Consider the following 27,450-nt stretch of genomic DNA (forward strand, 5'->3'; position numbering starts at 1 on the left):
TGTCTTTGATTTTTAAATTAAAGTATTTTAAAATTTTAGTATCACCTTTTAATTTTAGTATTTATTTTTATTAAAAGATTATCTAAATTTTAAAGATACAAAAATATATTAAATAAAACAATATTAAAAAATATAATATATTTTAAATAATAAAACATTAAAAAAATACATAACATATTAAAAAATCATAAAAAATATACAACATATTAAATAAAACTAATAAAAAATAAAAATAAAATTATTTATTTGATAATTAAATAAATATATCTTTTTTACAATTTTAAAAAATTGAAAACAAAACAAATTAAAATAAAAAAAAAATTACGTGAAAAAAAAAACTTACCACCCTCCGTCCGCAATTTCTTCCCCGCCGTCCGCCTCCTTCTCCCAAACCTCGACCGGGAGCGCGCCTCCTACGGCCTCAAGGAGTCCGTCCTCGCCACCTCCCTCATCGACGCCCTCGGCATCTCCCGCGACTCCCCCGACGATAAGGGAGCTGAATGAGTTGCTTGACCGGTTGGCTTCCGCTGAAAACTGGTGCATTGTTTTTTTTTTCCTTCTTGTTTATAGTTCTATACTTGATTGTTGTATTCACATTTTTAGTTACTACGTGATGTTGATGGGGGAAAGTTTGCGAAATGTTGAGAAATAAAAAAAAAAAATGAACCTTGAGGTTGATGTGAAAAGTTTTGATTGACCGTAAGGAAAAAAAATTGATGCTGCGAGAAATTCTCTCTCTTTTTTTTTTTTTTTTAATTGGCAAATGCTAGTTGTTAAGCTCTTCCATATAGCTTATGAGAGCAACTTACAAAATTATATGATAACACTAAACTCTATGTCCTCTTTGATTATAAAAACAACTTGTACAAAAGTGCTTACATGTTAAGTACTTATTTTGTGAATGCTTGATCAAGGCTCTGGTTGGAAAATTTATTCCAAATGCACATATAAAAGAAGGGAATAAGAAGGTGGAATGAATTGAGATTCTTCTATAAGCTAAAATCAACTTATGCACTTCAACTTTTGAAGAAGTTAAATGAAAGAGTTTCTATAAAAGTTAAATGTATAAGTTGATTTTAGCTTATAGGATTAGCTCATTTTATTTTATTTTCTCATGTTCTTTTCCTATAAGTACTTATTTTCTTCAAGCAAGGGCTTTACAGTCTTATGCTTGGGCCACCCCTGGCTCCCTGGCCTGCCATTCAAAAATGAAAATGGCAAATAATAAAAATGAAAGATAAACCTGCTCTTGGTCTATTTTTGGCATTAGAATTTGAATTATGAAATCAATGTCGTTTGTTGATTCCAAGGGAGTATATATATATATATATATATATATATATATATATATATATATTTATTTATTTATATTTATACCAGATTCTGTTATCTACTGAAATGTGTAGGTTCTTAACAGCATGCAGATGGGATTGAATAATATTGTTTACACTTTATGGTGCGTCAGTGTTTTGTAAACCTTTTATTATTGATAGTTTACAAAATTTGAAAATACTTTGCCGTATATTGAACCAAAAGACCTTATCTCTCCCCACATTCTTGTCTAATATGTTGCTATTATGTTTTAAGTTTTATACATTCAATTGGTGATGTTAGAATATTCTAATGGTTCTTAACATTTGGCTTCACCATTCTCAATGATCTTTTTTTTTTTATTTAATGTGATTCTTAATGGTGCAATCATTGTTACAGGGCTGAGAAAATTTTGGTTCTTTCTACCCTTATCCAAAAGACAAATGCACAGGAAATGAAGTGGATAATCATGATAATCCTGAAAGGTGTTTTTCTTTTACACCAGTAAATTGATTTAATATCTTAACTCTTAAGACTTAAATGAGCTTTGAGCCTATAACTCAATTTTGTTGCAGATCTAAAACTGGGAATTAGTGAAAAAAGCATTTTTCATGAATTCCATCCTGATGCTGAAGTCTTGTTTAAAGTTACCTGTGACTTAAAATTAGTATGTGAAAAGCTAAGGGATCGGAATCAACGTCATAAGCGGCAGGTTAGTTGTGATTTAGTAAAATAGTTTTGGAACACTATATAGCCTTCAATGATATCTTCTTTATTCTTGCAACTTGGGCTCTAAATGAGCCTAGCAAGATCTGAACATTAGCTTTCTGGGTATGGTGTTCTTATTGAGGGCAATGCCACCTCATGTGAACTTTAATTTAATGGTTAATTAGTAGCAGATAAGTCTCTCCAAGGCCACAGGTAACATGCATATGAAACAAGTTTGATGCATATGACTTATATATGCTGCACTAGCTTGAGGGAGAGGGAAGATATTATGTGAATTAGTTGGTATTAGTTGTTATATTTTGTACTTAGAATAGTAAATAGTATATTGTATAAAGATGTGCCAGTCCCTAAACTAAGGGATTTTGTTTTGTAATGTTTTCGATATAAATCCATGAGGCTGAGGGGATTTGTCAAGCCATTCCTAATTATCAAAGGTCTGATGTATAGCAATGGAAAATAAAGTGATAGGTAGAAGGAGGCACATGGGTAGCAAACACACGGGTTCCATGCTCAACTAGCAGAAAATGTGGTGCAAACAGCAAGCCTGCTTCAAGGTTGGTGCAGGTATGAAGAATAGTGGCGTGAAAGGGAGCAAACCTGGATTGTGAAAATGGAATACAAATTGCAGAATTGCTAATGATTTCTAGAATATTCCCTTTACACAAAATGACAAATTCCGTTATAAGGGAACTGGTATAAATAAAAGCATTTGTAAACCATTGAGGTATATGAATGAATGAAATAGCAGATTTCTTCCCTTAGCTTTCTTCTTCTCTTCTTTTTCTTGGAGGTGCTGACCCTCGAAGTTCAGCTAGCTTTCCCCTGCACGTAACATAAAGATTGAAATATAATTGAAAATTCCTATTTGCATATTGCTTGTTAATATGCTTTGTATAATCAATCTTAAATCTTTTCTTCTGTAGGATATTGAAGTTGGAAAAGCTGTGCGCCCCCAATTAGCTAAGAGAGTTGCTAATGCAACTGAAGCATGGAAGAATGTTTGCTTTGCTAAGCCTTTTATTCAGTCACTTATGCCCCAACCAAATCACTGGTCAATCTTATTCCTTTCCATGACAAGGTGACAAGAACCTTGGAAGAACCTGATACAGACCCAAATGTTATTGGGCTGAATGAGCCCTTGATCCAAGAAGAGGATGGTAAGAAGAGGTGGGGCAGGGTGTATGTGAGGAAGAAACCTAGGATGGGTGACGTGGCACACTAGGAGGGATAGGTTGGTTAGAAGAGAGAGAAGAAGGGAATATTGTTTGTTTATAGAATCAGGGAGGGGGGATTTGATTAGGCAGGCTGTGATTGTTATTTTGGGAGAAGAGCCTTCACGGTTGCTTCTTAGGAGCCTAGCTCTGGGCAGTAGGAATTTCCTTTCCTTCTGTATTTCATATTTCAATCAAACAGGATCAGTGTTTTCCTCATTTCTATTGCTTGTTTTTCCTTACCTGCATTTTAATATCTATCAGAACCACACCACAAAAGCTAGCTATTGTAGTTGGAGAGCCCAAGGCCTTATAAACCCACCACTAGAATCCCATACTTCCAATGTGGGACTCCAAGTGTCATACCTTGCAATTGGATCCTAACATAACATGACATGGAGATGGAGGACATATTTGCAAAGTTAACTCCTCTTTACACATCAAGCATCATAGGTTTTCTCCTCCTTGCCAAATTAATAGGTGAAATTCTGTCATGAAATATCTTTTTATCCTCCAACCTAAAAAAAACTTGTTTAACCGAAATCAGCCTTTACAGATCCTTATTTTCAGCTTGGAGCATATGACAAATCTTTGAACTTCCTATGCTGTGTATTTGTTCAGATATTTATTGGGATCTTCTTAGGGATTTTATCTTTCTCTTTAACAAGTTATTGGCTCCCTTATTTGATTAGTGTTAGGGGCCTAAACCTGATTCCTAGTATAAATAGGGGTTTGTGATTTCACTGTTGTATCACATCGTTGTATACCATATCAATCTAAGAAGAATACCGTTGAAAGTTTCTTTGTTTTTCTCCTTCCCTACCTAAACCCTATAATTTCAACATCTGTGACCACTGACCACCTGTTCCAACCTAAACTGTGGTTAAAGATTATGCATGCTTCTATAAGGTGATTTTCAACACAGGACTTGAGGACCTCAACAACCATATTTAAAACTATTTAATAGTTAATGCGATAATACATGATTTCATGCATAGCGAATTCATTAGTTTGCTATTTTTTACTTTTCCTATTTGTATGTTTATGCTATTTAGCTTCATGGGAAGGAAGTGGTTGTTGAGTGCAAATTTGATGGTGGCTGCATTCAAATTCGTAAAAATAGAACTGAGATACATTTCTTCTCAAGGCAAGTGCATATGTGTGTTCTATATTTAAATGTATTTTATATTATTTTTCATTTAATATAAAAGTGTTTTATTGTGTGTTGTTGTGTCACACGTTATTCTTCTCTCAAGAAGAACCTAACTCTTAATACCATCTTAGAATGTGAGTTTGGGCCTAACTCAACCCCAAAAACTAGCTCATGGGATGAAGGTTGTCCCCCACTTATATATTTTATCTTTGCTTTGTCTTTAGCTGATACGGGACTTGGATTTTTCCCAATACACCCCTTCTCGCTCAGAGAACTTTTGGACTTGGTGCGTGGATAATATGATGGGTGGTCTGTTAATGGATCTAGGATAGACTCTAATACCATCTTAGTATGTGAGTTTGGGCATAATCCAACCTCAAAAGCTAGCTCAATTGATATTACACAATAAAACACTGTTATACTTAAGATTGTGGCCCTTTCACCACGGGATTCTTGTTTTCACCCTGTCTTGCCTGAATGTGTTACTTTTGAGCTTTGAAAGCATAAGAATGCTTGGTGAATTGTTTTATATATTTATACAACAACTTATACATTGATAAAGAAGCCTAATGTAACACAATATGGGTTACTCTTCGTTTTTCCTTGGGTTTTCCATTTGCCTCTATTTATTTCTTGTAGATTTTTTTTCCTAAAGATAGATATTCTGTTATTTACTTTTTTCATCATTGCAGGAACTTTATTGATCATTCTGAATATGCACATGCGATGTCCGAAATCATAATACAAAATGTTCTTGTTGATAGGCGAACATTTATTTTGTTTCATGTATTACAATTTTGTTTATATCTAATAATTTCTATCCCATTTGTTTATTCTTCTTGATGGGAAGGATGCATGCAACTATAACTTGGAGGGGCTGTTTGATATAATGTATATATAACAATAGTAGTGTATGTATGTTTCTGAAATAGCTTATGTATTTTTCATTTGGGTCCTTGTTATCTTTCTTAGGTGCATCCTTGATGGTGAAATGTTGGTGTGGGATACATCCTTGAAACATTTTGCTGAGTTTGGTTCAAATCAGGAAATAGGCACGTACTTTAATAAGGCTTGATCACAGTAAATCTATAATTTTCTGTAACACTACCATTTAATATTTTCTGTTATTGGCAGCCAAGGCAGCAAGAGACGGACCTGATAGTGATAGACAGGTTATCCATTTTGAATCTTTTCTTTCTTTTTTTTTTTTACGAGAAACTATCAAGTTCAATTTTAACCTTTTTAGGTCCTTTCTTGATGCAGTTATGCTGTATCCTTGTATCTGAACATTTCAAGTTTTCAACTATTAATTCCAGCTATCTGGAAATTTGATATGGTTTTGGTTTCAATGGAAGAATGAATATCTCTAATTCTGTAGGTGATGAAGATTTTCTAATGCAAGAAAAATTTATATGATATGCCTTGACTTGAAAGTGGCTAGATGTTGCATTTGATATCCTTTATTTTGGAGATACTAGTGTGATTCACCAAACTTTGAAGGAACAGCATGAGATTTTGTGTAAAATTGTAAGGCCAGTGAAGGGTCGTTTGGAAATTTTGGTACCTAATGCTGGTATCAACAGTTATATTTCTTCTGGTAAGATTTTCTCATGAGCAATTTGTCTTGTCTTGTGTACTTTAAGGAATTTCCCAACTGTTCTTTCTCTTCAATCCAACTTTCATGATTTCAGATTGGTGATGTGGCTTGAGTTGATTTTTTTTTTTTGGACCATATAAATGAAATTTATATTCTGAGACATGTTTAGACAATTGTGACATTATTTTCTTATTGTAACTTGAGGAAAGATAAAGAGAGAGATAGAGAATGTGTGTGAGGTTTGGGGAAACTAATATGGGTGATTAAACCTAGTAGTAAATCTTGTACAGTTGCATTCACTATTGAGCTGTGGCAAATGAAATGAAACTTGTTGTTGCACAGCACTGTACTTCTCATGTAGCAAAAATCAAAATGTGTGTTTGGATGTGAGGAAAGAAAGGGAGGGAATGGAATGGAATAAAGTGGAATAGAGAGGAAATATTTGAATTGAAGTTGTTTGGTAGGTAAGGAATAAAGGTGTGTGGCCCACATTGAAATTTTAAAATTTCCACACAATTCCACACAAACAAACACATGCACACGTGTCTTCCACACAATTCTCTTCCTTCTCTTTTCCATAGTAACCAAACAAGGGGTAAGTGCATTTTGGTGGAGCAGAATGCCCACATCATCAAGGGCATGTCTATACCCTAAAACTTGTTATAGAGTAGGATTATGCTTATGGGTTCTCAGCTCTCAGCTGTTTAAGGGGAGTTTCCATTTTTTATAGTTGAGAGCCATGCTGCATTTTTATCTTCTGCTTGCTTCTTCATCCGTCTTTTTCAGAATATCTTTTTCTCCATCTAGTATTACTTTCTTGTTAGATATACAATGCTTTAAAGTACTGTATATTGGGTGGTAAGGTGCCACTGTCAACAAGAGGTCAAGAGCATAAGGTACATTGTACAAAGATGAAAGTATTCTGGTAAATGAGTGGATGCATGAGAAAATATACTACTTGGAATGACAGTATAGAGAGAAAGCAGGAGTAACATCTATTAAGGTAAATATGACAGAATCTGTTAGGAAACCACCTATTACTGAAGTTTACCCAATAAAAAGAAAGAGTGAGTGTAAAGGAAGATAACTGGTAATATCCATGTAAAAATCTATCCGGAAAGTCAAAATTTGCGGGAATCTTACAAAGGGATAAAAAGGAAACAATTTTGTATGTGTTTAAGTGTCATGATGGGGATGACATGAACTAATCAAGTTTGGTGAATGGTAATGATTACACTTTCTGTGGCCATCTCCTCTGTCTTGCTATTTGTTGCAATGTCATGTCATTTCAAATCATCAATATATTTTTGTTATTATGGATGTGCAGTTTTTAATCTTGTGTGTGCATCAACATTTCTGCTGGCAATATGCTTATCTTTGATACTATTTCTTTTTATCATATCCTCATTTGTTAATTTTCACATAATTTTCTATTTATTGGTTCAATGAGTTAGCATATGCTCATATAATATTTGTGATTTTTGTGCTGTTATACAGGTGAACCTTGTTGGTCATTTATTGCTCATAATGTGGATGGAGTTGAGAGGTTTTTCATAAAAACCATTGAAAATAGGTTAGTAAAACCCTTAGTTTATTTTGGTTAATTTTGCCAACCAAGCTATATGTGGATATATAAAGCCGCGATCTGTAATTTTTTTAACTGACTTGTACAAAAACTGATCTAGGAGGGTTTGGAAAGCCTCAAACACTTAATAGCTATTTTTACATGTCAAGCTAAATGACACAAGCTTTCAATATAAGAAAGGAGCATGCCATGAACCAACTATACCAAAAACTTTAGATGTTAGGTATTTTATATTAAATATCTAAATGCCCCTTCATTCTCACCAAACCAAACTCCATTTCTCTGAGTTTTCTCAATTCTTATTTTGAAGATTATTATGGAAGATCATATGTTATATATATAGAAGGAACTCTTGTTACCATGAGAAATAAGAAGTATAAATCTGGACAGTTAGATCATATTTGAATGTTCAAGATTAAATGATAAATGTACATAATTTTTTTTTTAAGTGGCCATGTGTTTGCAAAGTTTTACTCCGAACCATCTATGTATGTTTCTACAATCCAAATTTATAGTTCTCATTTCTCATAACCAAGAGTTCTTACTTAATATGCCTCCTATATATATATATATATATATAGTTGCAATTGAAGATATTAACATCATTCATGAGCCTCCACCTTAGATACTTGTGTTTAAGAGATCAGTGCTGTCTCAAGTCTCAACTTTTGGTTCCTCCTTCTCCCTTCTCATCTTTTATTTCTATTACAACAATCCTAACTAACTCCCTCTGTTAGTTGCACAGCTATTAGGGAGTTGCACAATTTCACTATTTCAAAGGCTATGATCCTCTACTTTCTTTTGTTCCTCCTTACATTTGCCCTCTTATTAGGTCTTAGTGTTTCATGTTATGCATTTCTTTTCTTCCTTTTTTAAGAGACGTGGGAATTGTTTTAAAAGACCACAGCTCCAAATGGGAACCTAGTGATTGTAGTGGAAAGTGGCTAAAATTGAAGCCTGAATACATTCAAGCTGGCTCTGATCTGGATGTACTTATCATAGGTATATGATTTATGTTCTTAAATTGATACATCCTATTTCTGCTGGACCTGGCTTTAAAATGTGAAAAAAGGATTTGACATTCCGTTCCACTCCTGGTCTAGCAACATCAGGGCTGGGTTTCGTGTTCCGGGGGGAATTGGTTTATAGATATTTTGTGGTTGGGATCCTAGTTTAGATACAGATCTATGGCTGCCTAATTATTTCTTTAAAGCTTGTATTAGGACACCATAGATCCGCACATAATGTCACTAGGATGTAAATACAACAGTACCAATTGTACTGATTTTACTACTATATATAATATATTCGTATTTTTGCTGATAAAAAAAAAATTATACATCCTATAGCAGTTTGTTTAACATGGTTATTTTGACTTTGCTGTTTTCTACTATTTGTAGGTGGCTGCTATGGCTCTGGACGACGTGGAGGAGAGGTTTGGTCATTTTCCCACTGCATTTGACCTTTTAACAAATTATTCCTTTGCTCTTCAAATGAACTTGTAGCAGCATGCTTTTCTTTTCAGGTTGCTCGATTCTTGGTTGGCCTCGCAGAGCGTCCATCCCCAAATACGCACCCTAAGCGGTATAAATGTGTCAGGGATTTCTTATGATTTTGGTTCTTATGAATATGTCAAATTTTGGTTTTGATCCCTAGTCATTTAAAAGTGCCCAATTTTAGTCCCTGTTGTTGGCATGATTAAATGATGTGGCAATATAATTGCCACATGTCTTATATACTCTATATGGCATTAAATCATTGACCGCCTCTCCATCATGTCCCACATCACCACCCCTCATATTAGCCTTCGAATAGTTTCAACTTTTATTTCAATTTCTGCACAATGAAAATCCTTTCAATATTGCAAACATGTGGTAAGTAATATACTTGGGTTACGCTAAATTAGTTTGGTTTGGTTACCCACATCTGGAATATAAGTGAACTGTGTATTGAATTTGATAAACCTTTGCAAATTTTCTGTTTGTTTCATTTTGTTCCTGTTCTGTTAGCAAACCATGGTATCCCTTTTGTTGGGATAAAGTAAAGTTGAGATACTTAAACTAGCTTGTTTTCACTTATATGCATAGCTATCTATACATAGCTCCATTAATCAGGTTCTTCTTTATATTGCAGATTTATCTCCTTTTGCAGAGTTGGTACTGGACTCTCTGATGATGAGCTTGATGCTGTAGTGACCAAACAAAAACCTTACTTCAGGTAAGTTATATTTTCAGGTCAATTGTTTTGATGAGGTAATATTGCGTATTGTTTTTCCTTGTGTGTTTAAATTGCTTGCATTTTCTGGTGATAAACAAAATGGCATACTATAATTCATCAAATATCTTCAACTTCTCTGCCTCTTTTTCTCTCAGAAAGTATGAATATCCAAAGAAGACGCCACCAAGTTTTTATCAAGTAACTAATCATTCAAAAGAAAGACCTGATATGTGGGTTGATAGCCCTGAGAAGTAAGTATTTTCACCTTAATTATGAACTCGCCAAGTATATGTCACTGGTATTTTCAATGTTGATCAATATTTACCCTTCTCTTCATGCAGATTAATTATTCGGTCTATAACCAGTGATATCCGAACTATAGAATCTGAGGTATGTCCTTCAAATGTAGTGTGTCTATCTTTAAGTGGAAGCAGGGACCGATCCAGGAATGCATCAAAGGTGGGGCCGATTTTTTTTTTTACACAATTATTTAAATAAATAACTTCTAATAAATAATTATTTAGTAAATTAAAAGTTCCACAAAAATACTTATTATTAATTTTGTGTAAAACTAGATATAAAATCTACTACTAGAGAAAAATTAAGCAAACATTAACTCAATACTCTATTTTTCTATCAATATTTTCTTCTCTTCTCAAGTATATACAAGGGATCTTGAGGGAGGGACAAGGCCCCTGCTCCCCCCCCAAAAAAAATCCGTCCGAGTGGAAGGATTGCTGTCTACATAATAGTCTTATGAACAGCACAGTTTTATGAATGATTTTGTTTACAGGTATTTTCTGCACCTTACAGTCTCGGATTGACAGGGTGAGATATGGCAAGCCTTGGTATGAATGCTTTGATGTTCAATGTAAGGGATTTGCAAAATAGGATTCTGGTATCTTCATTGATGATGTCACTGTAAGATTGATTCCTTTCTTTTTCTCCCTTTACAGCATTTATAGAACTAGTACATTCTAGCAATGGTACCACGCAGAATATGGCAGCAAACAGGACAGTAAACCAAAACGACCGAAATCCTCCACTAGGGGAGAAAAGAAAAACTTGTCCATTGTTCCTTCTCATTTAATTCAAACTGATGTTTCCAGCGTTAAGGGGGGGTCCTTAATATTTTCAAATATGATGTTCTGTATCCTGGAGAATCTTGCTACCTACCAATTGTCCACTAACTAACTGCTATTTTTTATATATATTTTTGTTTTAAAATTCCTCCTTTATACTTATTTCCTCACGTTAAAGGTGGTGTATTAATTTGCGTGTAGGTTTTCTAGTCCTTTGTATTATCCTGTATGACATTGTGCAACTACCTTATTTTATTCTACATAAATACATGACCTGCACCCACATTGGTTACATTTTCCAAATTACCTCTTTTGCTCCTTTTCTTTTTTTCCGAGTTGCATGTGCTTCTAGATGTTCATATTTTTCTTTTCCACTCCACATTCACTGAAATGGTTGTGTCAACAGAAAGCAATTGCATATGCACAAAATGTGATGACAATCGCTTCAGGCTCCATTAACTTGTGTTCCTCTTAATAATAGGGGGGCTTTAATTGCCATAAAATAGACCCAACACAATTCTTTCCATTACAATTATAGTTGCAATATAGTTTTCCTTGACTTGCACAGATTTTGTTAATGTGCCTCAATCTCATTCTCCCGAGTCCTTGCACAAATTAATTGCTGAGAATGGGGGAACTTTTTCAATGAATTTGAATAACTCAGTCATGCATTGTGTTGCAGCAGACAGCAAGGGTTCTCTCTCTCTCTCTCTCTCCGTGTTTATGTATTTGTGCAAACGCTGTGCATGAAAAGGACAATTTTACTGTCTCAAGATCTAATAAAAGATAGTTGTCTGTACTGTAGGGTTTAAATTTGAAGCAGCAAAGCATCATGGTGATATCATTCATTATTCTTGGGTGTTAGATTGCTATGAACAAAAGAAGCTTTTCTGCTTACAGCCTAAGTGAGTTATATGACTGAATATAAACTTATTTGAATCCTATAAAAGCTTTTCTGATTGTATATTGCTTTCAATGTTTCCTTTGAAAGGTACTTCCTTTTTCTATCTGGACTGACAAAGAAGTTACAGGAAGAAGTTGATGAGTTCTCAGACACTTACCACTTGGACCTTGATCTTGGAGACATCAAGCCGGTAATAGCATTTGCTACTAGCTAGTTTCTATCTTGTCAAATTTTGGACTCTATCTATCTTAAGTAAATATTCACATTGAAATATGAAGGAAACAAAGCACCATGTTAATGTGAAGATTGGGGTGTGGTTTTCAGTTAAGTCAAGTGTTAGTTAATGCATTTTTCCCTTAGGGGGTGTTTGGTACAAGGAAAATTTTTAGATTCCTGGGATTCTGAAGTTGGGAATCCTTGTTTTCCATGTTTGGTTTATTTTTTAAAACGGAACATTCACTTGAAACAATATTTTTCGAGATTTTTTTTAGCTAAGTTTCTCACAAAATTGTTCCCGTGGGAGGTGAGAATCTAACTTGCTCAAGTTAAAAAAAAGTTTTACTGTGGTAAATAGTTAAAGTTTATGGTAAAAATACCATGTTACTCTTTAATTCTTAGGAAACTTGTATAAATATTTTCAGGAATATTTATCACCAACCAAACAGATTTTAGTCATTCCTAGGAATCATGATTCTCAGGATTATTCCCAGGCATGAAAAAATTTCCCTTGTACCACCTGCCACCCTTAGATTGTTGCACTTTTTTTTTTTATAGGAGCCAAGTGGTAACTTCTTTTCCGTTTGTGTGTTGTGGACTTTGCCGTATGATGGGTTGTTTACATTGTAACTAGTAACTAACTACTTGATTGATGTGATATGTGTTTTTTTTCCCTTAATATTTAGCAAAGTCAACATAGGTTATGCCTCATTAAAGTGAATTAACTTTCATTTATATCATCTTTTGTAGCTCTTAAGCAATATTCATTGGTCAAAAGATGCTAGCACTGTCGATCATTACAGGAAAAAATACTGCCCAAAGGATAAGTGGTCTTTCTTTTACAGATGCTCCATTTATTTCCACTATGTGATACCTTCATTGTAAGATATAATGTTAAATCAAATCTTTTTTTGAATTTCAGCACTATATGAGATTTAGGATTTTGATTATGATCATTATTTTCACCAAATTTTCTCCTTAGCTCTCTGATCATTCAATATTTTCATATAGGAAAAGTGATTGGCATTTTATGTTGCAACTTGCTCTGAGGAGATTTAAGCTTGAAGTTCTAATGGGTGGTGGAAAAGTTACCTCTAATCTTACTTGTGCAACCCATTTAGTGGCCTTGCTTGTGCCAGGATATCAGACTGACTTTGAACAAATACAGAGTAGGTAAGTGATCTGTCCTATTGGCACCTTGTTAAGTGTGCACCATCAACGGCTTATGCAGTACAATTTGTTAATTACAAGATAGTTTTTGTTTCTCAATTTTCTGTTAGCTTTTTTTTTTTTTTTACATGTTTCTTCTTTATAAATGATAAATAAAAACTAGACTAGACAGGCAACTTTGATAGGAAAACAGTGAATCAATCAAGTCATTGGTTTGAACAATCCGAAAAACCAGACAAAGTAATAAAATATGGATATGCTATTGCACCCAAAGATTCATCATCTGGGCTTTTCGTAAATATGTTTCCAAAGATGAAAAAGGCCAAAAATAACATGTGTAACATCCCAATCTTTGTAATCTAGATTAAAAAGGATATTTATTTATAAATAAATAGAGTTTTATAAAAATAATGAGATTTTATAAATAAATAAATAAGGAGATATAATTATTAATTAAAATAATGATTTGAGAGAAAATAAAAAGGGTATTTTATTTATTTGTTTGATAGAAAATAAAATAGAGTTTGTTTTTATAAAATAAATAAATATAGAGCAAATAATAGGCTGAATACCCTAGGTATAAATAGTTATGTTAAGTCAGGTGCCTCTTTTTGGCCTCATTTTCGTTTTTCCCCTTCTCCTCTCAAAACCCTTTCTTTTTCTTGCAGCCCACCAAACCTGTCTCAGAAAAATGACGATCTCGGACTCGTTCACCGTTGGATCGTCGTGAAATTTGAGTACCACGTTCGAAACCCAATTTCTAACATTCTCACCGTTGGGAATTTTAAAATCATATATGAGCTTAGAGGAAAACCCTTCGCATTGTAGCATTTTAATTTCCCGTAGAAACCCAAAACTGTCTCGGTAAAACTACGATCCCGATTTCGTTAACCGTTGGATTTTCATAAAATTTGGATATGTTGTTCGAAATTCAATTGTGCACACTTTCACCGTTGGGATTTTCGATATAATATTAGTGGAGGGAGAAAAAGGAATCGCATGAAGACAGTACAAGTGGAGGTTTCAATCTCTTCTCCGTCTCTCTGACGTTTGAGAATTCTATCGGAGCAGTCGGAGGAATAACTGAAGGAATCTCAGGGAACCGCTAGAGATGGTACTATCGCTGGCTGAAGGACACGTGAGTCCGCTCATAGGTAAGAGATGAATTTATCGCAATTGGGGGTTAGAATGAACATGTGTAGGGATCCTTAGAGAACTAAATTTGGGTTTATTTTGGGATGTTTATATAATTATAACTTTTCCTTTATGATTATAAATACAATATTATTGTGTTCTATGTACCAATTGATGTCCTGATGAGAATTGATTGATAAACTTGAGTGCTCTTGATGTCTTTGTGTTTAACCCATGATTTTGATTAATTGATTTTGATACAATTGTGAGAAACTATTTCAGAGGTTTTACATCCCATATTGTGATAAAATCTTTTGTATAAATTGTTATGTTTAGGTTATGAAATGATGATTCAAACTGTGCGTATGTGATAAATGGAACATGTGACGGATGATGAAATACATGTGTATTGAGATGAGATGTATGTATTGAGTTGTGAACTATGAACTGTGCAATCACACAATTGTAAGACCCTTTAAGGGCGACGAGTATTGTGATGGGATCCACTGTGGGAACCCGACGAGTTAAAATAATTTTGAAAACAATTGAGTAAATGTGTGTATTGCGTAGTTCATAAGTAAAGTGTATATGATCCATGAGGTGTGATAACATGTTATTTTGATATTATACCATTGTGATTGAGATCGAGTGTATGTGATAAATTGTGTATGTATGTGATTGAGATATTGTGTGCATTGAGTATGAACTATTAATTGTATAATCACACGACTATAAGTCCCTTTAAGGGCGACGAGTTAATGTTAAGTCCCTTTTTGGGCGACGAGTTAATGTTAAGTCCCTTTAAGGGCGACGAGTTAATGTTAAGTCCCTTTAAGGGCGATGAGTTAATGTTAAGTCCCTTTTAGGGCGACGAGTTAAAACTATTTTGAGAACAATTGAGGAGTCGTGTGTTTTGTACAGTTCATAAATAGAGTCTGTGTGCTAAAATGTTTTTTGGGTTGGACCTGAATCAGGAGGGAGAGGCCCTGACGGACTCTTTGGAGTGTAGGCCTTGGGGGTCACACGGTTTGAGTGCTCCTTTAAGCCTATGTTGATCCCATATGGTTGGAGTATTCTCGCAAAACACTGTGACCCTGACTGGTCTCCCTATGATATTACCTAGTGAGAGTGACTTGACTTACTATTGTGTGGTTTGACTTGTCATGTACTCCTAGGCGCCCGACGAGGTTTTTCACTGACATGGTACCACATTGCATATAGGCTTGAGTCTTAGCATAACTGTTGCATACGCTTGCTAATTGTTTATTATGAAATTGATGTGTTATTATGTCTTGATCGGAGTGTGTGATTCCTGTGTATTGTGATTGATGATTGAAAGGTGTGATTGATGGATGAAAAGTGTGATTGATGAAGGACAAAGTGATGAAATAATGTGAGATATGCTAAGTAAATTGTATTTGGCTACTATATGTTGTGTTATTTCTCTCTAGTAGTTAGAAATGTGATAACTCACTCCCGGTTTATTGTTTGTGTTTGGATTCTGTGATGATCTTGAACTTTGTGTTCGGGGAAGCAGATGAATAGGTGGATGACTATGAAGAACCTCATGCTAAAGGACACGGGAACACCACGCTCTGATAGGATGTGACATTAGGATACAGGTTTTATATTAATTGTATGAAATGATCTTCTTTGAGCCGAAATGACTTTATTATTTATTTAGACAAGTTTGAATATGATGTAAAAGAAAGTGAATGTGAGCCTTTTACCCATTTGAAAGGCTTGTATTTAAAAATATTTTAAAAATACTTTTAATTAATATTTGAATTTTTATTCCTTTATTAATATATATGTGAGGGGTAGAGGGTGTCACAACATGCATAAATTTTAGTTTAAAATGGTGCCGGTATAGCTTGTCTTGTTGATAGAGAGAAAAATAGATGCAAGAGAAGCTGAAAGCCATGTATATTGACTGTTGACTGCACAACAGAGTCTATTTTATATAGACTATATGCAATAAATATAGGAAATAATGTTCCTATTTACATGATACAATAGGTCTATAATAACAAAGATCTTAATTAAACAAGGAAACCTATCATCAAATATAAAAGAAGAATAAATCTTAATGGATCATCTAGGATGCTCTAAAATATTTTTAGATATAAAAAAGATATCAAAATTTTCTCAGATTTTCTAACATGTCTTATTGGTATTCAAGTTTTCTACCTTGTTCTATAGAGTTACGAACTGTAATTTTCATTTCCCAGCTTAATGAGATTCTCCATCTTAAATTTCTTATTAAAAGAAGTGGTGAATTAAAACTATATTTCCCAGCTTGGTTTGAAATTACTGGGTGAATGATAATGATTTGTTTATATGTTATTTAATTGTGCCCTCACATACTCTCTCCCCCTCCCTCCATCCTTTATCTTTCCATTTTGGTCGGGAGGGATGGGGCAACTTTGACTATGTAGTTTCACTTCAGTAGAAAGAAAATTTCTGCAAAGCAAGAGGTTGCATATAGTTAAATCCCAGTGGTTAGAAGATTGTTCAGACAGTAGCCAAAGATTACCAGAAGACTCTTACAGTTTAAACCCTGGGGAATAGAAGAGACAACTGCTGAAGATTGGTAAGTTAATGCATGAAAAGCATTTAGATTCTGACTTTGGGGGATGACAATGTTGGAACTTGGAACCTTTTGTGAATCCAATTGCTTTAATATTTGAGACATTATATGTTCTTGTTGGGGAATTTGCACCAGTGTACTACATAACAAATTTTTACTTTATTTTGATTAGCCCCTGGTGTTTAAAATGGATGGTATTAGCTGTGGTTAAATGTAGGAGTCGTCTTATTCTATCAATATTTTCCTTGGCATTTGATGGTTTTTTGCTTTCTGTTTTAGTGAAGTGGACTTGGGGTTAGAGGCTCATCTGAGTGGAGATAATGTAGAAGAACAAAAAATTTCTTTCTCTGACAAGGGAATTCAACAGAGGAGTGTTAAAGCTGTTTGTGAAGACAGTATGGCTTTGGTATCCCAAGAGAAGGGTGGCAAAAAAAAAGAGAAAGACCTGCAGGCAGTGGTACCAAAAAAGTAAAACAGCCAGCTGTCAAACAAGCTTGAAGAGCACGACAACAAATTGCGAAAAAGCCTGCTAAAATATGTGAATATGAATCAACACATGAAAGTGATTCTCATGACATAAGACCAATTGAGCAGGAGATTGACACGAGTGCAGGAAGTCTTGATTTTTACAAGAAACGTTCAGAACCACAGGAGACTGAGGAATGTGAAAATGTCCAAGTTGCTGAGATTGGGGAAAATTTTGAACAAAATAAGGCAGACAAGCAAGAGGACTTGAATGACAATGAACATGAAAGAATGTTGGTTCCTGAAATAGAAATGTCTGATAGGCACAATGAGCAAAGCAATGAGGTTACTGAGAAACTTGAAATTTCGGATTACCCTCTGCAGGCAATGTTATTTGACATGATTCCTAGCCTTGCCACCCAAAAAGTCAAGCAACCGATGAATCGAAGTGTTAGAGAAGAGAAGCTACCAGAAACCTCCAATGCAGAAGCGGAGCCTATGATTACTAATAAAAAGAAAGTTAGCTACAAGGATGTTGCTAGTGAGCTGCTGAAGGGCTGGTAAAGCATCGTCTTACAAATGTATTGCTAAGTTCTTAATATATAGGTCGAAAGTTCTTTGTCAAATTTGATATCTGAATTTTATGTAGATCAAGAATGAAAAAAGTAATTTTAAGTCTAAAAATGAAAAAAGCGTTAACAGGATTAAAAATGAGTAAGTGTGAACTTAGAGTTAATATCATGTTTAATTTTAAGATGACGTGTTTTTTTTTATATATTTCAACTATGAGAGTCTCTATTTGATATGACTTACTCTAATATCTAAGATGTTTTTTAGTAAGTTTCCTATTCTCCCTGTACGTAATTAAAATTCCTTTACATTGATGATGTTCACTATCCTAAGAGAGCCAAGCTATGATATGTTACAATGACAAACATTTCAAAACTAAAATAAAACAAAAGATCCAGGATGATGTGAAGTGAACTTTTTATTATAAGAATAACATTAATTGATACACTAAGCACACAAGGGGATGAAACTAGCAAACTTTCCCTGATAATAAAGTTGAAGAAGAGTCCTGATTAAGGGGAATGTTGAGTGCGAAGAAAAAAAGGGGGTAACGAAACCAAATACGAGAAACTCCTATAAAACCCACGGTTCCTAAACTTTCTATTTATATACTAGTGACCCCAAAATGAGAACCCCAATTTATATATTTTCTTCCTCAAATGCTCATGGGGCTTAAAGGGTCATTATTAAGAGCTTTAATGGCTGTCTGGATCTTTATCTGCAAATGATCTTTCTCTTCTTCATTTGCCTGAAAATAGACAATTAAATATTTATCAGCTCTCAATTACTTCAAGATTTAAATAATTAGAAGATATATATTCCCTTAATATTATTGGATTAAAATAATCAATATGCTTAGGACTGGCTGATGTGATCGCTACCCATTCATAATCATACACAATTTTGACTTTTGTTACTATTGATTTAAAACTTTCTTATATAATTTTTTTTTTGTGCAAAATAACTTGAAAGGACATGACTGTGAGGAGATTCTTTAAAATTTTATTGGGATTCTTATGTTTGATATGATTTTTTTTAAAAAAATATTCTTAGAAACTAACATTTGAAGAATAATTTTAAGTATTCTTTTAAAAAAATTAACTATGTTTTTCTTTGTAAGAGTAAGGTTCAGTTATCTAAAATTATAATTATGATTTTTTTACTTCAGTTATAATTTAATTTTATGAGAATGAAAAAATACACGAATATTTTTACAAGAATAAATAACATGTATTTTTAATTTTATGAGGACAAAAATATATATAAATTTTTCTTAAAAGTTTATTTTAGGTCTTATCTATCGTTAGGCCAACCCTTCTGTATTATCTTTTCATTATTATTATTATTATAATAGTAACAGTAATAATGCATTTGAAACTTTTGCTCTTAGAATTAGGTGTTGACATCTGTACAGCATATTGAAAATTTAGTTGAGGAACTATCTCGGTTATAAAATAATTCTTGAATTTGAAACAGCCACGTCTACCTCGATATATTTTAGAAGAAAAATCACATCCACACTATAGTATATTGGAATTGTTTTTAGAAAGACAGATAATGCGGTACTTCTTTTTTAAAAAAAAAATAATATTTCTCAAAGCATTTCTATCTAAGGTAGGTTATAGATACTTAAGAACTTTTTAGTCATATTTAATAATACTCTATTATATATTTGTTATGCAATCATTGTAATTGATAAATAATTAATTTTAGGAGTTGACGTTAATTAAGAAATAATTGATAACCCACTTTAATATCATACACATAAAAGTATTATTGCTGAAAAAAAATACACATAAAAGTATAGCAACATACACCAAAAAAGTAAAATGAGAGTATTAGACAAGTTTCTTGACTCTTGTATAATAAAAAGTTAGTAGTACACACACAGAAAAAAAGGTTAGTAGTACTGATCAAAGAATTTGTAATAATTTTTTTTTATTAATATCGTCTTAAAGATTTATCAGAAATTAATAAGATATATTAATAATATTTTAAACAAATTTCACATTTGATTATTCAAAAATGTTCTTAAAGCGCCAATTATTATTTGCGTATAAAGCACTTGAGAAATTTAAAATTGAATATAAGAAAAATTCTGAAATAAAATAAATTATACAATAATTTAAAAAACATTAAATTATAATAATCTATGTGCAATATTATGACTCAGATCTCTATGCAATTATAATCATCAATTTCATAATAATTTATTGTAAAAATCCTCCGTGTCAAAGCATATAGTCTATTGTAACAATAGAATTATTTAAATATTATTTGAGTTTGATATTTAATAAAAATAATTCTTCATTTTGCTTAAATTTCCATCAAAGTTTGGATTAATCAGGTCATTTTTTCTCTCTGATCGGAGGATTAAAAGAAATATATTAAAAAAATGATTATTGTTTGGTAGGAGTAGTATTTTATTATCAATGAGCAAGTCTCCATTCATGAGGTTACAATAAGTCTAATTTATTGCCGGTGGGTAAGTTTGTTCCGTCACTCTAAAATTAATAATAACTGACATCAAAGAAAGAACATAAATATATAGAATGCGACGGCAGGTTTCCTTTTAATGAAGAAAACTTTATAATATACTCCATTTAACATACCCACTAGAATCCGTTTAGTTATTAGAGGTTTAGATAGTTTGTACAATATTCTAAATCAAAATCTCATTGTCACCATTGTGAAAAATAAAATACCTCACTTGTTTAAAAATACATAATATAAACTATTTTACTTTTATGTCTTAAAACAAAATTAAATATATAACTAAGTATTATTTAGTATGAAAGATATTACTCATTTAAAAAAAAAATACCAATGAAACGTGTGTGTATGCACCTAAAAAGCTAGTTTTGTGAACAAATATATCTTTTTCCTCCAAATAGTAATATTGGAAAGAAACCCTTTTAATAATGCATTATTTGCAGCCGTAAAGCTTGAAATAACGGTTGGACGTTGGAACATCCAAAGGAAACAGAGAAAAACACTTATCCGTTTCTTATTTTTGAAAACTGTTTTTGCTTCTAAAAAAATAAAAATAAAAAAATAAAATAGTTTTAAAAAATAATTTTAAAAATATATCTCTAAGCTATTTCAATTTTTTTATTTATTATTATATATATATATATATATATATATATATATATATATATATATTTTTTTTTTTTTTTTTTCTTTTACGTCTCACCTTCTCTCTCCAATTACTCTCTTTCAATACCTTTTAAAAAAAAATTGTATAAAATAAACAAATAACAAACAAACAAACAAACACAAGCAAGCAAGCTTTTCAAGCAACTATTAAAAAATTATATAATTAATATTAATATTATCATATGCAGTACTACTTTTTATGTATGGTTTTCCCCGTGTGATCATTTGAATTATTTGACTTTCAATTCAATTAAAATATAAAAACACGTTTATGTGTTTGGCTATTAAGAAGGTTCCTCATCAACACACTCTCTCTTCTCTTCTGTGAAAAACGACAGACTAACCAAACCAAAACCGTATAACAATGAAATAGTTGTCACTGCTAACATATAGTACGACACTTTTATGGTCTTTAATTTCTACGTTTTGGGATTGGGATCCAAATCCAACTAATTACAATTAGACACAAGCTAAACGACAATTCGTTTTGCGTTTCTGTCAAACCACAGTTTGTTTGACTAGAGTTTTTCTTTTAATTCCTATAATATTCACGTGAAACATTCATTAACTTTAAAACTTAGTTAGTTATCTTTTGTGGATTTTTTTAGTTATGATTTTTTTATAAAACTTAAATTTAAGACTTTGTTTAAAATAAAAGTAAGCATGATCCTTGAAAAACTTGAATTTTTCCCCTACCAAACACCTTCATAAAGATCATAGGTCGCCCACCTCTATAATGATTTTATTTAGGATAGGTTCACATCACATTTTGTGCCGCCCAGCCCAATTTAATATTTATTATTCTGTTGAAAAATATCAGTTTTTTTTTAACAATTTTTTATTAATAATAAAAATTTTATTTAATAGTCAATATGTTATATAGCATGATATTATATTTATAATAAAAAAAATTATTTTAAAATATATCTTATTTTAAGTTTTCTACTTCTTTTAATTCTACTATAATTTAACTATACATAATGTTAAAACTAATATATTGTGTAAAAAAGTTAGCTTACCTGGTCTTTTTTTTTTTCAATCAAGGTATTATTTATTAAAAGGTAATGATTAATTTTTTGAGGTACTAAGATTTATTTAAATGATTAATATTTTTTAATAAATATATTTTCTCATAGGCATGAGTTAGAGATAGAATCCATGATGATCTCATGCTTAAAGAAAAAGTTATATATCAAACATGTTTCTTGTTTCATGGATGTTGGGTCTTGATCAAGTCATATTTAAATCTAAAAAAAGTAACTTGATCGAATATGAACAAGAAAAAGCATAGCAAACCCGATTCATACTCAGCCCTAATGAATTCTCTGAGAAATAATCATATGTTAGTTTTTGTTTGATTGGTTTGAGTCACAAGTTGGACTACACTGTCCTGCACTTTTGGTGTGGGCCTGTTAGTGACATAGTCACTGCGGAGGAAGGTGTTATATCGAATTTAGGTTAAATTAGAACAAGAAAAACAACAAGAACGTGCGCCAAAGAGAAAAGAAAACGGTGCCACATGGTCAGAGAGGCACGCCGAATGACACAAATCCCTCTTTCACAAAACAATGAGAAACACGTTTTCAAAATTAGGTCTTGGTATTGCACTATTATTACTACTTCAATGCAACGACCTAATAGTAAGAAATTCCTCCCAAGTTTTTTGGCCTGTTCCCTTCTAAACGGCAAAATGAAATTTGATTGCGACAATGTTTAAGGAGCATGCTGAAAATGAAATTAATTTACACATTTATCATACAAGTAAAAAAAAAAAAAAACACTGATATGTATGTATTTATTGTGAAGTGGAAATTAAGAGAGACATTGGAAAACTTGATGACATTTTTTAACCTATGATTCTTGAAAAACGTGATTTTCCCCCTACCAAACGCCTCTATAAAGATCAAATCAAGATGTTATTATGCAAACTAGAAAAACAAAAAATAAAAGAGCAAGCGTTTTTGAATAATTGATTAAATTTGGTAAATTCGATTTACTTATAATGTGTTTGGTTATACACTATGAAGAATGGAATTTCATTATGCTAGAGCATTAATAACTAACTTTTATGTTCTTTTGGGTGTTTGATGCAAAAATGAGTATAAATATGAATACTCAACACCTAATTAAACACACTTAATTCATGATCAATTTTATCCCATGTTTGGATTGAGTGATGTAGGAAAAAGAGAAACATAAAAGAATGAAATAAAAGAGATTACTTAGCTTTCTCTTGGTTGGTTAAAAAAGAAATAGACAAGGAAAAGTGCCAAATTCCATAGTTCTTCCGTATTTATCATGATTAGAAGATGATAAATCTAGTGAATCTCTATTTTTCTTTTTTTAATCTTTAAAAATTAAATATTTTTAATATAAAAATAATAAATAATTTGTATTAAGATAAAAATGGAATAAATTAATATTTTTATGTTATTTATCTATTTTTTCTACTCTCTTTTCCATTCATCCAAACAAATGAAGAATTTTTTTTTTAGTTTTTTTTCTTCTCATTTTTATCCATCTAAACAACACATCGTTTTCATTGTATTTCTTTTGTTTCTATTTCACTTCTAATCCAAATAATGTTTCGTAATTCTTTTATAGGTCAGTTCCATGATTCCTTAAGAATAACATTATATATCTTCTTATAAATTTTCCTACAAATATTTTTAATATTTTATAATGAAACTATCAAATAAATAATAAACGCATTTAATTTCTTAATTTTTTTATAAAAAATATTTAATATTTTAAAGCTTAATGACATTTTTGGTTTCAATATTTATTCATTTTATTAAATTTTATCTCACTATTAACTAAAGATTGAATCAGGCTCCATTATTTTTAGAATAGCCTCAATATAGTTCCTTCGGTACAATTTTATCTTTATTGTTTACAATTAGTGTCTATTTTAAATCATCACTAAAAGATGGAAAAAACTACATTAAAGTTCTTTTAAAAATAATGATATTTGATTTAACATTTAATAAATAGTAGGACGAAATTGAATAAAATAGATAAATAGTGGGATAAAAAAGTAGTTAAGCCTATTTTTTTATCTTAAGGGATTGGTAGAAAGATTTTGATTCAAGATTTAGATTTATTGTTCTTTCTTATTAGATATTTATTGTTCTTCTAAACGAGATTTCACACTAATTTCCGGTTTAATCCCATTCTAATAACAATAACAACAAATTGTAAAGCTTTAATTTTGATTAAAAAACATCCAAAATAAATATCATGCTCCGCTTAAACTGTCTTTTATAAATATGTTAAAGATCACAATGATGACAAAATATTAAGACACCATAAATTTTGTTTGGTATTGACGGAATAGACAAAGGAGATGACCCCAAATAAGTAGTAGCCAAACTTCTTTCTCAAGAAAGGGTCATGTCTTTAATTAATAGATAATTTTGTTGGTTTGAACCAAAAAAAATTTAAAAGAAAAACATATAAACTTAATTTCGATATTCATTTATGTAAGAAATTTTATTAAAAAGTTTGATTTTTTTTTCTTTTCTCAGAATTATTTTTTATATACTAAGTTGAAGGATAATAATAAAAAATAGCATGGTTTATAGGAAATAGAATCTTCTTTTAAGTTTAAATTGTAATATTCAAAAGGTCATTTCCTTGAAATTCCATTTCAAAAAATAACTATAAGTTTTATTGTGACTTTCACTAATAATTTTATCATGAATATGAGTATATTACACCTCTTGGCTTTACTCGGAATTTCTAGTTAAAGCCCTCATGAATGCCCTGAAAAGTCTAATACTATTCGCAATGGGTGTTCCGCACTTCCACTTTAGCTAAAGTGGTCTCGTAGTTTCCAAGCATGTAGGCCCTAATTCTAGCTGTAACTTCTTTATTTTGTGCCATATAATATACATACATGATATAAATATAATATAACATTGGGTTCATTTATTATTAGGAGTAAAAAAATGAAATCCAGATCTCACACACCTACCAATTCACCAGAGCCAATTTAATGCGAATAAATAAAGTAAAGAGAAGGAACTATTTTGGATGAATCTAGCCAAGTAGTCGAGAACTAAAGATTAATCTTTCAAAACGAGTGATTTATGTAAAAAGTTATCTATTAAAGTAAATATTAATCAAAATTTATGATGTCATTTTTTTATAATCTTTATAATAAATATATATTTTTAATTTTATAACTAATTTCCTAAAAATAGGATCGAACACACTCATGTATTAATCATGTGTCACATTGTGACCATAAGAGAAGGAATCATCATTATTATTATATGAAAAATAGGAAGGTGGTGTCATGAAGACTAACCTCAATGAAGACAGTCTTCAAAAGCCTCCCTGAAAACGAAGTGATGTTGGCAGTGATGATCTTGAGCTTCAAAGATTCGAACACTTCACACAGTTTCACCATTGTGTCTGTCCTTTTGCTGCATGTCAAACTCACCACAACAGTTTTCTCCCCCATGTATGTAACCCTCAGCTGCACCCACCGTATCAAAATAAAAAATTAAGAAATTCAAACAAAGCTTTTAAATGAATAAGAACAAATTAACAATATCCCACATCATCTTCATAGTATATGTCAAAATAACAAATTAGCAATACCCCACATCATTTTTATAGTATCAATAATACAAGAGAGAGATCAATACTCTTAACCATCAAGTCTCTTGAATGACTAACAAAGGTTGATCCAGACACTAAGGATTAAACTCATATCGCATAAGGATGTGAGTTCAAATCCCACTATCATCAATGTGAGATCATGGTTAGTGGAAGATCTTTGTAAGCACTCTTGGTGAGTCCTTAGAATCCAATTCATCTGATCTACTTTTACATACCAAAATAATAATTTAAGAGAGAGGGTTAACCTCAAGGACTTCAATTGGGGTGTTTCTTGAAGTAACAGAATCATATAGCTGCTCTGTTCTCTTCTTCTTGGACCTGAGAACCACAGGAAGCTGTTCTTGCTCAAAACCATAGCTTGGACTCTTTCTTGGCATCCCAGATTCAAGTTCCATTATCTCAGCTTGGATAATCTTCTCTTGCTCGTGCAAGTGCTGGATGTACTCAATAGCATCCTTGATAATCGAAGCCTTGTCCATCTACAACACCACCACCACTATTCATCATTATTGATTACAAACCCAAAAAATAGGCAAATATGCCTCACACACACACACAACAAGAGAAAGGTGCCAAATTACATGATTATACAGCACTACTCTCAATTACCCGATTCAATTTTTATAAATGCGCACACCAAATGAATAGTTTTAGCTAGCTATTAATTAATTAATCAACCTTGTTACCTTGCTAATGTTAGGTACCACCGATCTAAGCGCAAAAAGCCTTTCATTGAGCTTCTTCCTCCGATTCCTCTCGGAAACAATGTTCTTAGATGCCGCAGACGAAGCAGCGCCGTCCGGGGAACTCGAATCGTAGTACCCAGATAAGGCCTCATCCAACCCCCAACTACCATGACCAAAAATAGCAAATCAAAACACCATATGTTAGTTAAATTAATAACATAACATATGCTTGAGATTATTAATTCATTAGTTATTGGTTACTTGTTATTATTACCTGTCAAGTTCTTGGGTTTGGAGGAACATGTTGGTCTCCCAGTAATGCTTGTACTCTTCTCCAATATTCTCCATGATTAAGGTTGAGGAGGAGGAGAAAGAAGGGGAGTGGTGGAGAGGGAGAAAATAGAATAAGATATATGGTTTGGTTTGTGTATAATATATGGTATTTCCTTTTGTGTGTGTTTTGCTTGCTTATTATGTGTTGTTTTATTTTTTGTTGGCTGGTGCGAGCACTATTGGGAATTGGGACTTGTATATATATAGGGAGAAGGAGAAGGAGAAGGGTGGGATTTACTCACGTGTTGGGATAAATAGTGTTGATTGTGTTGTCTGGTTTCTGGACTCTTTGTGGATTGATGCTTCCTAGAAATATCCAAACCGTTCAAACAGTTTGGTTCGCGTATAAGGCATGATACGAATATGATTAGGAACCAACTCATGGCCTCTTAACAACTTATAAATCACTTTACCTGTACTATATTCTTTTCATATCTTTAAGTGTGTGTCCTGTTAACCAATATCAAAGTTGCTTTGACGTTTTTGTTTTAACGTGAAGAATTTTTCCATTTATCATAAGTAGAACACACTTTCAACAATCCATTGTGTTCATATGAGTGAGTTCATATGAGTGAGTATGATTTATTTAGTAAAAAAGTTTATATTTAACTTTTATCGGATGTAAAATTTCCTAGGGTCGACAACAGTCACGACTCACGCACCGCGAATAAGATTAGTCTTTGATCCATTAAATTGAGAGATACTCGTG

The 27,450-nt window shown here is 32.2% G+C and overlaps 1 protein-coding gene and 1 pseudogene across 2 annotated transcripts; one reads left to right on the plus strand and one right to left on the minus strand.

Moving 5' to 3' along the window:
* Nucleotides 1-339: 339 nt before the first annotated feature.
* On the plus strand, nt 340-18,048 carry LOC114367770 (annotated as a pseudogene). The gene is made up of 25 exons (XR_003657262.1): nt 340-537; nt 1,711-1,796; nt 1,887-2,023; nt 2,964-3,038; nt 4,307-4,398; nt 5,097-5,168; nt 5,377-5,456; nt 5,539-5,584; nt 5,820-6,001; nt 7,499-7,574; nt 8,464-8,588; nt 8,987-9,021; nt 9,112-9,170; nt 9,720-9,803; nt 9,959-10,054; nt 10,145-10,193; nt 10,597-10,674; nt 10,760-10,974; nt 11,454-11,579; nt 11,691-11,790; nt 11,877-11,979; nt 12,756-12,886; nt 13,017-13,178; nt 16,748-16,902; nt 17,179-18,048. The product of XR_003657262.1 is annotated as a DNA ligase 4-like (transcript).
* A 286-nt stretch (nt 18,049-18,334) lies between these two features.
* LOC114367939 (transcription factor bHLH35-like) lies at nt 18,335-27,096 on the minus strand. Its single transcript, XM_028325208.1, has 5 exons — nt 26,683-27,096; nt 26,409-26,571; nt 25,968-26,201; nt 25,406-25,576; nt 18,335-18,682 (listed from the first exon to the last, which is right to left on the minus strand). Exons 1-5 carry the CDS (start codon nt 26,754-26,756, stop codon nt 18,590-18,592), a joined length of 735 nt encoding a protein of 244 aa, XP_028181009.1. The 5' UTR covers nt 26,757-27,096; the 3' UTR covers nt 18,335-18,589.
* Nucleotides 27,097-27,450: the final 354 nt, after the last annotated feature.

The sequence above is a fragment of the Glycine soja genome, chromosome 9 (assembly GCF_004193775.1).
Source record: "Glycine soja cultivar W05 chromosome 9, ASM419377v2, whole genome shotgun sequence".
NCBI classification, from domain to species: Eukaryota; Viridiplantae; Streptophyta; class Magnoliopsida; order Fabales; family Fabaceae; genus Glycine; species Glycine soja.